The sequence below is a fragment of the Hydra vulgaris genome, chromosome 08 (genome assembly GCF_038396675.1).
Source record: "Hydra vulgaris chromosome 08, alternate assembly HydraT2T_AEP".
NCBI lineage: Eukaryota > Metazoa > Cnidaria > Hydrozoa > Anthoathecata > Hydridae > Hydra > Hydra vulgaris.
Genome location: NC_088927.1, coordinates 7,929,719 through 7,947,139, shown reverse-complemented (window position 1 = coordinate 7,947,139; position 17,421 = coordinate 7,929,719). Strand labels below are relative to the sequence as shown.

Here is a 17,421-nt window from a genome sequence, read left to right as displayed (position 1 = left end):
TAAATTAATAACATCAATTAAATCAACAATGTCTGATCTATCTTCAGTTAATCCTCTTTTTAACTCACAGTTAAAACATTAAGGGAATAACTTTTGCCGATTGCAATTAATAACTGGCATTTGCTTTCTTCAGATGTCAAAGACAATATGAAGAACATGATTAATTTTTTCTGTAAACTTCATTTGCTCGCTAATTTTGCATCTGAAACTGATAAGGTTTTGAATTCTTTAAAAAAAATTCTGCGTCAAAATGATTTTGAAAGTGTTTTTGCTTTTAGTGGTAAAGAATGTGGTGCTGTAAGGTTAGTTCGTACCACATGTAAGGCATTTCATTCAAGGGGTAGTGAGGAAGCTGGTGTTGCATCATGGTTTAATTCTTTTCTTTCTTCTCGTAATGATAAATCATTTTTTGTTCCATTTATTGGAAATCGTTTTAATATTTTATATTACAATGCAGCTGCCCTATACTATCATAAGGATGCTATAACAGAATTTCTTAATTCTTGGCCTAACCCTAATAATTTATTAAAAGCAATTAAAGAAGACATCATAAATCTTGTATTCATTGCTGAAGTTCGTGCATTAGGTATTGTTGACAAACTACTTACTGGTCCAATGTGGCGAACTATCGAATCACTTGATAGTATTTTATTTTTAAACCCCTACCTACTTCGCTTAAAAATTAGACTTTCATCACTTTGTATGGATGCATCTTCTTTATTATTTGCTAATGGAAAAATTTTTGAGGATACTAATCTTCTTCATCAAGATGTGGTTTACACCAAACTGTTTGAATGTACTCAAAATGATGAGTTTGATTCTTTAGCTGTGCAATCACTTGAAATTATTTTCCATGCGATTCTTGTTATTTTGGAACGTCAGTGTGCTGATCAGTTACCAGGTGGTAAATATTGGAATCCATCTAACTCAGTTTCTGAAGCTGCTTCTAATGTCCCTGTCACTAACAAAGCATCAGAAAGTGACTTTGCCATTTTGGATTTAATGGTTCCCACAAAACCCAATGCAAATGTTCAAACTATCCAGGCTTTGACAGTGTGGTCTCAGAACCAAACATTAGAATGGCTTAATGGTAAAACAGATGAAAAAAGAAAACAATTACTTGAATATTCAAGAACTAAAGTAACATTAATGAAAAGCAAATATGATGAAAGAAAAGACGCTCTTAAAAAAGATAAAGTTATGCACCTTCTAGCAAAGCAAGAAGAAAAAAATCGAGAAGAATTTAAACTACAACATAAAAAAGTTGCAGCTTGTAATGATTTGATAAATTTAAATGTAAGGGCATGGATATCATTACAGGGTGTTAGCTAGCCCAATGGTGCCGCGTATAACGTAGAATTCCCAATGTGCTTAAAATTCCCAAAAGTCAATGATTTTTTTTTTAAGAATGTTTTTTTGAGTTTTTTAGGACCTTTTCTAGAAAATTCCCAACATTTTCTAGAACAACAACAATAAAAATTCCCAATACGGCAAAAACGCGGTATAAAATTTATTTCTGGCTAACGCCCTGCATTAGAGGAAGCAGAGGAAACAGTTTTTAATATAGAAGAGCCATTGAAATCAAAAGTACTCCTTGCTCTACTTAATTTTTATCGCATAATCTTAGATGTCGATTGTGACAAAAAAACGTTTTTTGTAAAACAAAGGTAGAAGGAAGCAAAAGAATAAACTTGTCTTCAGAGGAATTATATCAAAATCTTCTTATTGTTATTCAAGCAAATTTAACACCAAACAAACAATCTTTAACTAATATAAGTAATAATTTAAAGCCTCGTAAAATATGTGATGCAGCTGTTGAAAACAAAAAAAAAGAATTAATGGAAAAAATTCAAGATGCAAGACTAAACAAATTAATAGAGCAACAAAAAAAGCACTCCTTATCAAAATTTATTAACAATCTATCTGATTTTGTAGGTTTTTCTATACAACATCATGTTAGAGAAGAAGATGCTCATGAAGTATCTTGGGAACGTGCGCAAGTGGTTCAAATTGATCAATTAAACGGTAGACAAATTACTTGTTAAGTATGATAACGAACCTGATGACGTATGGTCATTTCCTTTATTAATTGATTTTGAAAATGGTGATCTTATTCTTTGTTGCTAGGATTGCAAGGTAATTTTATCTAATGTAAATTTAGAATAATGTTATAGTATACATTAATCTTATTTATTTTATTGTTATGTTCCAATAAAGTGTTTTTACTGCATTTGAGTTCGGTGGTTTTTATCTTTATAAATAGTATGAATCATATCTGATATGTTTATCTGTACCAATTTTGTTTATTTGTTGTTTATTTGCAGCTTAACTGCACATTATTATTAAAAAAAAAAAAAAAAAAAAAGCTTATGCAAAAATACTATTACTTTTACATGAACTGCCTATCAAGTAAAGGAAATAATCCAGAAATGGAGGGCTAACCTTAGTCAACATGACAGCTCACTGATGGAGTGCAAAGTCCTATGGCTTACCTTCTCGTTGGTGCACTTCGTTAAGTAAGTTAGACAATTTTGTCTAATTTATGAACGGAATAGCCAAGGCAAATTGTATATACAAAATTGCATAAATTTACAGATATGATGTCTGCAAAGTTTTGAATGAATTTTGAAAATTGAAATTTCTGTGTTCAAATAATTTGCAACATATAGTCAAACTTGGGTACATTAATAGTGCGATAATTTATTTCAAAGAAAAAACGATTTAAGACATCTTTAAAAAATTTAAGACAAATAGATAGATAAGATAATCCGTATAAGTATTTCCATGACTGTAAACCAATGTTATTATGACTGTTAATCTATGTTAATTCCATATCTGTTAATCTATGTACTCTCAATTTCCTAATACAAGAGGGAGGGGGGTAATAAAAGTGTGGGTGGGGGTGGGGAGTTTAGTCAAGATTTAATAAACCGGGGGGGGGGGATCAGAATTTACACTGAAAGTTTTATTACTTATCAGTAACTAGTATATATTTTTTTAAAGCTGATTTTCACTGATTTTTTTTTTAGTTTTTAGATATCATTTTTTTGTTAATAACAAGTAAAAATTAATAAACGGGAGGGGGTCTTAATAAGCTTAGGGTGGGTGGCAAAGTTTCTCAAAAATTATTAAACGCCCCCCCCCCCTTTATTTATGGACTCGAGAGTACACAATCAAATAAAGCCAAAACACAATAAAATAGAACAATTCAACGAGTTTTTCATTCATTGTTTTCAAAATTTTCAAAAACGTTAAAAGCCCTAACCCCATTAAAAAATTTATCGTAGATCTTTTATCTGCGATAAATTTATCCATAAAATATTATCGTAGGTGCTGAAAACAATAAATTAGTCGAAATGTTCTATAAGTTGCTATAATGTTCGAAATGTTCGAAATTGTTCGAAAATGTTCGAAATGTTAGAAATTGCTCGAAATGTTCTATAAGTTGCTATAATGTTCGAATTAAATTAGTCGAAATGTTCTTTAAGCGGTTAAATCTCTTTTTGAATTTATAATAATACTGAAATTATTAACAAGTCGTTGACTAAAATTTTTCTTGTTTGTGTAAAAATAAATTTTAGATTTATGTTTATTTTGCACGTATTTTGACGTTTTATTTGGGTCCACGTTGTTCAATTGATAATTTATTAAAAAAAAAAAAATTAATTTATTTTAATTAAAATAAAATTTTATTAAAAGTTAGTTTACGCAACTTTTTATGCAAGAAAAAAAAAGATAAAAACGTTTTTTTTTGGGTGCCAAAAATTTAAGGAGATACTTTAAGAAAATATTTCATAAAAAGTCTATGAATTGAAATTATTTAAACAAGTATTTCTTTGGAACTAAATAAGCTACAGAGGTGGTTAAAACCATTTTGAAAATGAAATATAATAAGGAATATAATGCATTTAATATAAAAAATATTTACATTCGCTATAAATATTGCCTAAACTCCCTAATTATACAAAATAGTTTTTTCATTTAAAGAGTCTTTTTACGCAGAAAATTTTCAACATTTTTTAAATCTGAAAAACACATGCATAGGTTTAAAAAAAACACAAGTTTTTACTATTCTTTTAGTTACCTGGCAAAAAATAAATACATAGTCACAAGAGTACGATTTAGGCGTTCAGAGTTACGTTTCCTGAAAGCATTTAAATCTCTGGGGACATGGTCTTTAAGATTTTTTACATTATCGGCAACTTTTCTCTGTATTTCAAAATAAGAAAAGCCCGTACATACCATTGGTATTAGAGAGGTTAGTAAAAATATCATCACCGCATATATACGTTCGTTGCCAGTATTTTTATCAAAAATAAGTTTGCTGGTACCACTTTAATGAGATGCATGCGTTGTATTATTATATTTCAGATCATCGAAATTAGTAAATTCACCTAATAATCCCATCAATGGAACAGAGGAGTGCTATGATCATGGCAACGGATCGAACTTTTATTTCTTGAATGACTCTCTATTGATTAACTATCATATACCGAGAAATTCTTATTGCGACGTGTGTCAAAGCGCAAACACCTACAAAATGTTCGAAAATTGGCATCAATATTTTGCATTTGCAGTTTGCTTATTTGGTGTTCAGCATTTTAAATCCATTGCCACTGAAAACGGTATAACAATAGAAGATATGGCAATACTTGCTACTGCAAGTTCATAAAAAAATTTTTGGTAATGTTTTGAAACTTCTTCTTTTGACCAATAAAGACAACAATGAAAATATTTCCAATAACACCACCAACAACAAAGAAAGAGTTCAAATTTGTCAAAACAATCTTTTTAGTATCATCTATTGCCATACTCAAAAAGTCGCAATATTTGCTTTTAGGTTTTTTTTAAATTCGTTAATTTCAAAAAAAGTAAACATATTTCTATTAGTATTTAATCCCCCACTAATTCAAACAACAATTAAAACCGATTTTTCTTTAATGAGATTATCATGCCACACAGAAGCTTGTAAAAGTTTACGTTTCAATTTTGAATAAACAGTTTTTGAGAGTATATAAAAAGCTTTGTGACTCAAAACATTTTCCCAAAAATTTTTTGTAAATTTCAGTTTCGACATCTTTATTTCACTTTTTTTTTAAAGAATAAACTTTAAAAATAATTTTGATAAAATAATCATACTTTATATCGGTAACTTGCCAATTTTTTTGACATTGTTTTGTAATTTTTGTTTACGTAACTAATTGAACTCTTAAATATGATTATGTTTGTTTTGGCTTTTTTCATTGCTTGTATAAATATATAATAATTGGCCTATAGTACTATTTTATAAACTTTGTTGTGGTAGGTTTGTAAAATCTGAAAAAAAACAGTTTTATTTCACACACACACACGCGCGCACGCACACACACGCACACGCACGCACATACATACACACTCACACAAAAGCATACATACACGCAGAAAGATTAATTTAAAAAAAAAAAGAAAAAAAAAAATCTTCAAAAGAATTTAATTCATTAACATCGTTAAGAAGTTTTTGTTTGAGTTTTTCTTTAAATAGAGAAAGTGAAGAACAATTTTTCAGCTGGTTATTTAATAAAGTGTTCCATAATTTAGGACCTCTGATGGCAATAAAAAATTTAGTAACCAAATAGTGCATTTTAGGTTGCTCGTATCTGTAATTTGAATATCTTGTAGGGTACACGTGATTAATTTTATTGAAAAGTGTCTTAAACATTATAGGAGTTTATTTATTATGAAGTTTGAAGATAAATATTAGAATTTGATAAAGGTTTAAGTGAAAAACATTAATTATCTAATGATTTTTAAATAGTTTATAGAATGGGTGAATCGACCTGCATTTGAAATAATTCTGACAGCGTGTTTTTGTTTGCTAAGCAATTTTTTAACATAATTTATAAAACAATGTATGAGGAAGAAATATAAGGTTTTTAAGCAGTTTCGGTTTAATAATTGCTTAGCTCTGTACAGAATGCCAATTTTTTTCGAAATTTTATCTTCTATTGTCCTCATGTGTTCTCCATGTCAAGTTTTCGTCAAGTATCACTACTAAAAACTTTAATTGTGACTTCCTAATTATATTAGAGTTGCCAATATAAAGATCAGGACGTTTTGATGTAATATTTTCTTTATCGTGAAGTCTATGAAAAAAAGTGTACTTAGTTCTATTTAAATTTAAGGACAATATGTTTGTCTTATACCATTTAGCTTTTGAGCTATTCTTACTACATGTGCTTTTAATACCATAACAACTATGTGCTTTTAATACCATAACTTTCGATTTTTTTTATAGGAATGCTTTGGTCTACTCTATCAAAAGTTTTGCTAAGATCTATAAAAACTCCAAGGATAAACTTTCGTCAAATGCTTTAAATATATTGTCAAATGCTCCAAGGATAAACTTTCGTCAAATGCTTTAAATATATTAAGAATTTCAAATAACCCTATTTTTAAATAATTCAAATTTAATTTTCTAAAAAATTGAAAGTTCTTGAATACTATTTTTAAGTGAGCTCTTTGCTTTGGAGTTGGAATAAATTGACCTGTTGATTTTTGATATTTCGCAAAAGTATTGATATTTTAACATTAAAATATTCCTTAAGACAATAGAAGAAAAAGGGCTACAACTATTAGCATATAAATATTGCAAAAATATTTTATCTCTGACTTTCAATATGGCTGTCTGCCAGGAAATCTTTCACTAGACAATTGTGTCATTTAAAGCAGTCAATTGTGCACTGAATATTTAAAACAAAGTCTTTAAGAAACTTGTTAAAATTTTATTATGTTGTTTAAGTTTATTTCAAATTTAATTTTGTTTTATTTGTTTTTTAAAATGAGCGTTTATTATCAATCGTATGACTTTTCTATAAATTCATAATTTTCTCGATATTCGATAATACAACCATACTGTCTTTATCGAGTTTCTGCGTTCTTTATTTTTTATTTTTTATTTTTAACGATATCTTTATTTATAATTTTTCTCATATTGCCCATAGAAAAAAGTTGCTCATTCATTATTTTTTTTTTACTGTTTAATCCATGTTTAGAAATTGAGTTGCTTATACGTGACCATTTATTCAATATGGTCGTTTCAAAAATTAAATATGATAGTCATGTTCTGTGAAACTGCGCTTATAAAACAGTAAAAAGATTCACAGTTTTCATAACAAACAATGGCGCACCTATGGTATTAAATATATCAACTTCATTAAAGTTGCAGTTTACTGTGTTGTTTTTTTTTAGACCATTAAAATCAAATCTTTTAAATTAAAAGCAATTTGTTAGGTTGAACAACATGTATCTGCCTCTTATCTTGAGGTGGATCAATGATAAAATAAATGCAAAAAATTATTATTTTATAACTATCTTTTAACTATTTTTTTACCTATCTTTCAGAAAAAACTGATTTTTATTCATTGTTTACATTAATAGTAATAGTAGTTAAAACTGTTGCTGCATAAACAGCGAATGAGTTAAAAACTCACTTTGACAGTTTTTGATAGTTGGGTAGATTAGGGTAAAATAAGCACCTTTAACGAAAATCGGAAAATTTTTAAAAATAATTATGCTGGGTCCGAAATTTTTGCGAATAAACAATTTTTAGGAATCCCTATTCATGATCCACTTAGATATTTGGGCAACCAAAAGTTTTTCTTAAAAACACAGAGGTTTTAAAAAAGTAGCTAAAGCGCTCATATTACCCAGATCACTTAATATGAGCATTTTAAATTAGCTCAAAAAAATAATATTAATTTATTAAAAAAATAACAACCTTACAAACAGAACTAAATATTGGAATATAATGATTCGTTATTAACATAACTTGGTTATGTTTTTTTTTATTAGATATACTTACAACAACTTTTTTTTATATACAAAATATTTCTACGTATCAACAAAACAAATATCACAAAGCATTATATAAAATAGTTTTTCCATTTAAAGAGTGTTTTTACGCAGAAAATTTTCAACATTTTATAAATCTGAAAGACACATGCATAGGTTTAAAAAAAACACGTTTTTACTATTCTTTTAGTTACCTGGCATAAAATAAATACATAGTCACAAGAGTACGATTTAGGCGTTCAGAGTTACGTTTCCTGAAAGCATTTAAATCTCTGGGGACATGGTCTTAAAGATTTTTTACATTATCGGCAACTTCTCCCTGTATTTCAAAATAAGAAAAGCACGTACATACCATTGGTATTAGAAAGGTTAGTGAAAATATCGTCACCTCATATATTCGTTCGTTGCCAGTATTTTTATCAAAAATAAGTTTGCTGGTACCACTTTCATGAGATGCATGCGTTGTATTATTATATTTCAGACCATCGAAATTAGTAAATTCACCTAATAATCCCATCAATGGAACAGATATGGATATAAACAATATAACCCAGAGGAGTGCTATGATCATGGCAACGGATCGAACTTTTATTTCTTGAATGACTCTCTATTGATTAACTATCATATACCGAGAAATTCTTATTGCGACGTGTGTCAAAGCGCAAACACATACAAAATGTTCGAAAATTGGCATCAATATTTTGCATTTGCAATTTGCTTATTTGGTGTTCAGCATTTTAAATCCATTGCCACTGAAAACGGTATAACAATAGAAGATATGGCAATACTTGCTACTGCAAGTTCATAAAAAAATTTTTGGTAATGTTTTGAAACTTCTTCTTTTGACCAATAAAGACAACAATGAAAATATTTCCAATAACACCACCAACAACAAAGAAAGAGTTCAAATTTGTCAAAACAGTCTTTTTAGTATCATCTATTGCCATACTCAAAAAATCGCAATATTTGTTTTTAGGTTTTTTTTAAATTCGTTAATTCCAAAAAAAGTAAACATATTTCTATTAGTATTTAATCCCCCACTAATTCAAACAACAATTAAAACCGATTTTTCTTTAATGAGATTATCACGCCACACAGATGCTTGTAAAAGTTTACGTTTCAATTTTGAATCAACAGTTTTTGAGAGTATATAAAAAGCTTTGTGACTCAAAACATTTTCCCAAAAATTTTTTGTAAATTTCAGTTTCGACATCTTTATTTCACTTTTGTTTTTAAAGATTAAACTTTAAAAATAATTTTGATAAAATAATCATACTTTATTTCGGTAACTTGCCAATTTTTTTGACATTGTTTTGTAATTTTTGTTTACGTAACTTATTGAACTCTTAAATATGATTATGTTTGTTTTGGCTTTTTTCATTGCTTGTATAAATATATAATAATTGGCCTATAGTACTATTTTATAAACTTTGTTGTGGTAGGTTTGTAAAATCTGAAAAAAAACAGTTTTATTTCACACACACAAACGCGCACGCACACACACGCACACGCACGCACATGCATACACACTCACACAAAAGCATACATACACGCAGAAAGATTAATTACCACTTAAAAAGATTACCAAACGGGAACATCTAGTTTTTTTTTCGGAATCAAAACCTGTATAGACACGTGTTTGTCACAATCCAGGCGTAAACTAAAAGCACACTACGCTATACGTGCTTTCATCAGCAAGCGTGTACAACGATTAAAATATAAGCATAAAATTACTTTGTACCATTTAAAAATTATATACAAATATTTACAAGTATGTTAAGATCAGTTACTAATCTATAATCAAAAGAAAATCGTAAAAAAAAAAAAATGATAATAATCACACTTAAAAACTAAAGATAAGTTAATAGGATAATTTAAAAAAAAATTTAAATTAGAGACAAGTTAATAAGATAGTTGTTAAAAAAGAATAAATAAAGTGAAAAATTAAAAAAAAAAAGAAAAAAAAAAATCTTAAAACTAATTTAATTCATTAACATCGTTGAGAAGTTTTTGTTTGAGTTTTTCTTTAAATAGAGAAAGTGAAGAACAATTTTTCAGCTGGTTATTTAATAAAGTGTTCCATAATTTAGGACCTCTGATGGCAATAGAAAATTTAGTAACCAAATAGTGCATTTTAGGTTGCTCGTATTTGTAATTTGAAAATCTTGTAGGGTACACGTGATTAATTTTATTGAAAAGTGTCTTAAACATTGTAGGAGTTATAAGGTTTTTAAGCAGTTTTGGTTTAATAATTGCTTAGCTCTGTACATAATGCCAATATTTTTTGAAATTTTATCTTCTATTGTCCTCATTTGTTCTCCATGTCAAGTTTTCGTCAAGTATCACTACTAAAAACTTTAATGGTGACTTCCTAATTATATTAGAGTTGCCAATATAAAGATCAGGACGTTTTGATGGAATATTTTCTTTATTGTGAAGTCTATGAAAAAAAGTGTACTTAGTTTTATTTAAATTTAAGGACAATTTGTTTGTCTTATACCATTTAGCTTTTGAGCTATTCTTACTACATGTGCTTTTAATACCATAACAACTATGTGCTTTTAATACCATAACTTTCGATTTTTTTTATAGGAATGCTTTGGTCTACTCTATCAAAAGTTTTGCTAAGATCTATAAAAACTCCGAGGATAAACTTTCGTCAAATGCTTTAAATATATTGTGAACAACATTAATAATGGCATGGTCAGTTGAATACCCTTGTTGAAATACAAACTGTTTATTGCATTGAATATTATTTATATTTAGAAAAGTCAAAATTCGATTATACATAATTTGCTCTAAGATTTTCGAGAAGCAAGGAAGAATTGAAAGTTGTCTGTAATTTTCAGGATTAGAAATGTCTCCTAATTTTAAAATAGGTATGACCCTCGCAATTTTAAGTTTCTTGAAATAAATACCTAGTTTTAAAGAGAGATTAAAAATATGTAAAAGAGGGATTGTTAAATATTTTATAGATTTTTTACTTACATTACTACTAATATTATCAAACCCCACACTTTTGTTTAGTTTTAAAAAATATACTGCATCTAAGAGTTCCTTTTCATTAATTTCATAATTATCCATCTTAGAGGTCTTATAAGAAGTAAGATATGACTTAAAGTTTACTTCAATGGTTTCTATTATTGACGCTTAAGTGGAACCAACGCTGACAAAATATTGATTAAGTGCTTCAGCAGTTAAAGATTTATTTTTAATAGTTTTATTTTCAATGTTTATTTTCAAATTTATTCTTTGACTTTTTAATAACCATCTCAAAAATACGTTTATAATTTTTGTAATTAGTTTCATTATTGAAAGTTTTTTTTGAGAAACTTATTATATAGTCGTTGCTTTTTTTTTTGACGACTTTATAATTCCAGGCGTTTTCCATACTAATGAAATAATGATGCCTTTTTTTCACACATTTTGTAACTACGGGAAAAGCCGTATTGTAAAGTTGCAGTAATTTATCAATAAATTTATCGTATGCCTTATCTGTGTGTTCAGTATTAAGGAGATCATCCCAATTTAAATCTGATAGAAGAATATTAAAATTCCCCATGGTTTTCTTACTTTTTTTCTCCTATTTTTTTTAACTTTTTTTGCATAGATGTTATCACATTTTTGTGAGAATTGAATTCTTAACGCATGGTTGACTTATTGCAATTTACTATAAAGTTGTCTTTTTTTTCACAAACTTTTCTAATCTTTCAGGAATAGGTTATGATGACTTTTCTAAGCTGAAATTACTATTGTTAAGCTTATCATAAATTATAATATTGTTAAGGTTATCATTATCATTAATTTTATCTCCTACTTTTGGTATATTTTCAAATATGGGGAAAAGACTCTCAGTTAATTCAATAGCTATATTTATCACTTCTATTTTAAATATGTTCGCATGAGTTCAACCATTTGTTGGGATACTAGGTTTAAATCCACAGACTATTCTTTTATGTGACTTTGTTCAGCTCCACTTCGCTCGATTGTCTTTTTCTTTGTTTTCTATTGCTCCCCTTTATCTCAACACTGCACTCTTTTTGATGTTATTTCTAATCAAATTGACCAAGCCCTTTTACTTTATCCATCAGTCAATACTGTGGTCGTTGGTGACTTTAATGCTCATCGGTGACTCTGCAGGCGTTAAAGCCCACAACTTTTGTCTTTCTCATTCCCTGACTCAGGTAGTCAACTTTCCGACTCGCTTTCCAGACAACCCGAATCATTTACCTTCTCAACTCGACTTATGTCTTGTTTCTGATCCTAGTCAGTGCTCAGTTTCTCCACATTCACCCTTAGGTGCTTCTGATTTCAGTTTGATCTCTCTAAAACTATTATCTCATTCTTCTTCATCATCTGAATCCCCCTATCATCGTACCTCTTACAACTACCTTTAAGCTGACTGGGACTCTTTCCGTGATTTTCTTTCTGATGGCCATTGGGTAGAAATCTTTCGTCTTCTTGCTAACAAATGTGCTTCTTACATAACTTAGTGGATTCAGGCTGACATGAAATTTTTTATTACCTCTCGTCAATTCTATTGAGTACTTAAATCTACTCAACGGTTTACGTATATAAATAACTACAGGTTTTAGTTACTATCATATATTATAAAGTAAGTAAGAAGAAGATGAGAAGATTACATGAAGCTAAACTAACATGAACTATAAAACTATAAAAAGAGCATGGCGAAACATACAAAGCATCGCGGGAAATAGTTATAACCAATAAACAGCTAACGTCTTTTCTTTACCAGAATGTTCCATAGGATACAGCTTATTAATGGGTCGAGTGACTAAACAGGATTTACCATTTTCTTGTATGTATCGAACTTTAGCGACTCGAATAAGTCCATTGTTTGAATATATTAATTCGTCGACACGTCCTAACTTCCATAATTGTCTTTTATAGTTATCACTTTCAATTAAAACTATGTCATTAACACTAACACTATAACAACCATTACTCCGATTCGATTGATGATACTCACGTAATTCTGTTAAGTACTCATTTTTAAATCTTTTTCTAAAACGATCCAATATATTACTTAAGTTATTGTTTCGTATATGCAGATCTTGTTCTATTTCAGTAAGTAAAGTTCGCAATTCTTCATATGAAGCTTTCGAGGTCTTTAAGGCTTTCTTTAAACATCTTTTCGTCATTCGTACTAGTCGCTCAAACATCACTCCGCACCAAGGTGCCGAAGGAGCATTAAATTTCCATCTTATAGAATGGTTTGCAGCAAATGATTGAGTTTCAAATGGAACGAATTTAGAGCCATTGTCAGAATAAATAATTTCAGGAACAACCGCCTTCCAATAAATCGACGAATACCCAAAATACATGCACTTGATGAGCAGTCAGCTACTAAGTCTAATATAATCGAACGACTGCTGCAGCATGTAAACAAAAAAATCCAAGCTTTATTTAATGTACTTTTATCATAAACATCTCTAATGTATATTGGACCAGCATCATCCAACGCTATACACTTGAAAGCAAAATCAGAGTTTAAACGACTTTCAGGTAAAGGAGGAGTAGGTGGATAAGAATAAGGTTTACCCTCCATACGTCGACAAGTTGTACATTCTCGTATCACACTCTTTGTTAAGCGCCTGCAACAAGGTACCCAATACTGAGATCTTAAAGCATTGATCGTTTCTTTTACACCATTGTGCTTTACAAGCTTATGAAAATGTAAAATTAACAATTTAGAAAAATAACAGTTATTAAATATAAAAATAGGGAACTTAATGTCGTATTCTAAATAAGCATTCTCAATTCTGCCACGACATCTAAATATTCCATCATCAACGAATAAACGTAGATCTTTTCGTAACTGTTTAAAATTATTCTCATCAATTAGATTTATCTATGAAAATTTAATCCACAAACGTTTCGAGTTATTTATTTCATCAGAAGTAATTGGACCAGACTTTAAAGTGGTTGTCTTTTTATCTTTTGCATTATTTATAAATCGAAGAATCCACGATGTCACTCGTAGTAAGTACCAAAAATCACTAAATTTAGCAATATTAATAAAGTCAAGATTAATATTAAATTTAACATGCGCCACATTACATAAAACTTCAAGTGTTTCATTTGCATAATTAATATGCTCATAATATGGCCATTTGATATTAATATCGTTTAAAAATTGGGTCCAGAAAACCAAAGTTCATTATTATTTAATTTCTTGAGAGAAGATCCTCGAGAAATTATATCTGCAGGATTTCTACACGATTCAACATATTTCCAATTACAAATTAAAGTCAATTCTCTTATTTTAGTTAATCTGTTTTGTATAAATTGCTCATAAGTATTATTAGTCTTGAAAATCCAATTCAAGCAAATTGTCGAATCAGTCCAATACACTATATTTGAAAATTTATATACGGATATTAATTAATCATAAATAGATGCTATTAATTTTGCTAAAAGTAAAGTTGCAGAAAGTTCCAATCGAGGGATCGTGCTCTTGCCTAAAGGGGCATCCCTAGACTTCGAGGCTATCAAAGAGGCACGACTAAAATTAACATTAAAAAATCTAAGATAGGCACAACACACAAAGGACTTTACACTTGCATCAGAAAAACCATGTAATTCAAATTTTAAATCATTTATTTTACCCAACCCAGTGCTCATATACCATCGAGGTAGGAACACGTCGTTTGCCAGGTATACTTGAAATTATATAAACCCTAGGAATGTCAAGAAATGATGTTCACTTAAAACACTATTGTCAATTCTGACACAAACACAAATAACAAACAAATATATATATATATATATATCTTTTTTAATGCTAATAAAAATACTTGCATTAAACAACCCCAAATTATGGATTAACCCAAAAAACAAGCACAATATCAATAAGTACTTAACTAAAATCTATCTTCTAACAAACTTCTAACAAACTTCTTCGAACTCGAGAATCAGCGACAAACTTTAACGACAGCTAATAACATTAGGATCAGCAACAAATTAAACGACAGCTTCGAGGGCTGAAAAATAACGCTCTCTCCGTGGGCTCCAAATATTGAGTACTTTAATCTACTCAACGGTTTGCGTATATAAATAACTACAGGTTTTAGTTACTATCATATAATATAAAGTAAGTAAGAAGAAGATGAGAAGATTACATGAAGCTAAACTAACATGAACTATAAAACTATAAAAAGAGCATGACGAAACATGCAAAGCATCGCGGGAAATAGTTATAACCAATAGGTTATTCGCGGGAAGCCGAATAGGCTTCAACAAATTCCAGATCAAACCTCCCTCTTCTTCATGGTGTTCCTCACATTGTGCTGCTGTAATTTCCAATTTAAACCGTTACTACCACATCTATCAGCAAAACAATTCTCCAGAAAACAGACGTCTGTTAATTACTGCTTGGAACCATTGTGAAAAGGTTTTGTCTAACACCAAAGCCCGCTATTCTCAGGTAATGAAATCTCTTATTTCATTAAAAAAATTAGGCTCTTGCGACTCTTCCGGAGAATCTTTAATCGTATCAAAAATAAGGACAAATCTGTTGTTCCACCTCTCTTGTATGGTTCAGACTTTGTCACCTCACCTAAAGACAAAGCTGAATTGTTTACTAAAATTTTTTCATCAATATCATCTGTTGACTCCACTAGTTGCGTTCTACCTAATTTAGTCATCAAACAAGTTGATCCATGGCCTGACATTCGTATCACTCCAGCTTCTGTATCTAAAGTGATTTCCTGCTTTGACTCTTCTACAGCTTGTGGTCCGGACAACATAACTGCTATAGTCTTGCAAAACTGCTCTCCGGAGCTGTCGTCTATGCTTTCAAAACTATTTAACAAGTGCTTATCAGAGTCTTGCTATCCAGTCTGCTGGAAAACGGCGTTTTTTATCCCTATTTTCAAAAATTCTGGGGAGCACTCTGATTCGTCTAACTACTTTCCCATAAGTCTTCTTCCTATCATAGGCAAGATTTTTAAATCTTTAATTAACAAACATATAATCTCTCATCTTGAATCTAATAACTTACTTTTTGATCATCAATATGGATTTCGATTTTCTCGTTCTACACCTGGTATTTGTTAAAAGAAATAGCCGATAGGTTTTATTGTGCATTAGATAAAGGTGAAGAGGTCATGGCCATTGCTCTTAACGTTTCTAAAGCTTTTGATAAATTTTGACATGCTGATCTTCTCCATAACCTTTTTTTTTAAGGTGTATCTGGTAACATCTTTAAGATTATTGAACCCTTCCTTTCCAATCGTAATATAAAAATTGCCCTCAATGAACAGCACACTTCTTCATATTCTGTAACTTCAGAGGTTCCTCAAGGTTTAAGCTATGGTCCTATACTGTTTTTAATTTACATTAACGCTGACTATACTACTATTTATTCTATTCATTATAAGAAACCAACACTCTCTGATTGTTTGGAGGGGGCATTTAAGCTCGAAAAGGATCTCACTTCTGCTACAGCATAAGGCTCACAGTGGCTGGTGAACTTTAATTCAGATAAAACTCAATTTTTTTCAGCCAATCGTTATTGCAATATAGTAGATCTTCCTATATTTGTGAACAGTAATGCACTCGATGAGTCATCTACCCTTTATCTTCTAGGACTAACTCTTACTTCCGAACTTCATGGAAACCGTATATCAAATCAATTTCAAAATTAACATCCGCTAAGATTGCATCTCTTTATTAACCTTGATACTTTCTTACTCCAGTTTCTATTCTCTTTATCAATAAATCTCAAATCCGGCCTTTTATGGAATACTGTTGCCATATCTGGGGCGTATCTTCTAATGATGCCCTTTTTCTTTTAGTCAAGGTGCAAAAACGCATTGTAAACATAGTTAAATGATGAAAGGTTGGAGGTTGGAGGTTGCCTGCTCTTGGTTGTATATATATAACCTCCAACCAATATCATATTGTCATAATTTTGCTTCTCTTTCTCTTTTCAACAAATACTAGAATGGGCACTTCTCTAAAGAGCTAGCGTCTCTTGTGTCATCTACTAAAATTTATTCTCGTGTTATTCGTCATTCAAATAAGTCTTATGCTTTTTCAGTGACTGTTCCTAAATGCTCCAAAAACTCTTAATCCTCAAGTTTTTTTCCTCAAACATCAGTTCTTTGATAATCGCTTCCTTCATCTTGTTTTATTGATTTATATAACTTGCAATCTTTTAAAGCGTCTGTCAACACGGAAACATGTTTACTTAGCTAGTGATTTTAACTTAAATTTGCTTAACTATGCTTCAAATAAAAATGTTCAATACTTTTTAGATACTCTAGCCCAATATAACCTAATACCAACAATAAATAAGTCAACGAGAATAACTAAGACTACATCGTCATTACTTGATAATATTGTTACTAACAATTTTCAAAACTGTCACTTAATTACTGATAACATTACCCAATATTATTCCCCCTCGAATTCTTTAATTTTAACGCGACAGATCAATGAAAACTCCTTATTGTATTTTCGAACTTAGTCAGAAAATATCGATGTAAATCTTATTTTACAATCCCATAAAGTCAAAAATGCATAAGAACTATTTTTAGCGCAATTCTGTAAAGAGTATGACATAGC

The 17,421-nt window shown here is 29.8% G+C and overlaps 1 protein-coding gene across 1 annotated transcript; it reads right to left on the bottom strand.

Annotated features, from left to right (window-relative positions):
• Window positions 1–12,548: 12,548 nt before the first annotated feature.
• LOC136082967 (uncharacterized) lies at window positions 12,549–15,599 on the bottom strand. The gene is made up of 3 exons (XM_065802383.1): window positions 15,405–15,599; window positions 13,140–13,516; window positions 12,549–13,053 (listed from the first exon to the last, which is right to left on the bottom strand). The coding sequence occupies exons 1-3, from the start codon at window positions 15,597–15,599 to the stop codon at window positions 12,549–12,551; spliced, it is 1,077 nt and encodes a 358-aa protein (XP_065658455.1).
• Between the last annotated feature and the right edge of the window lie 1,822 nt (window positions 15,600–17,421).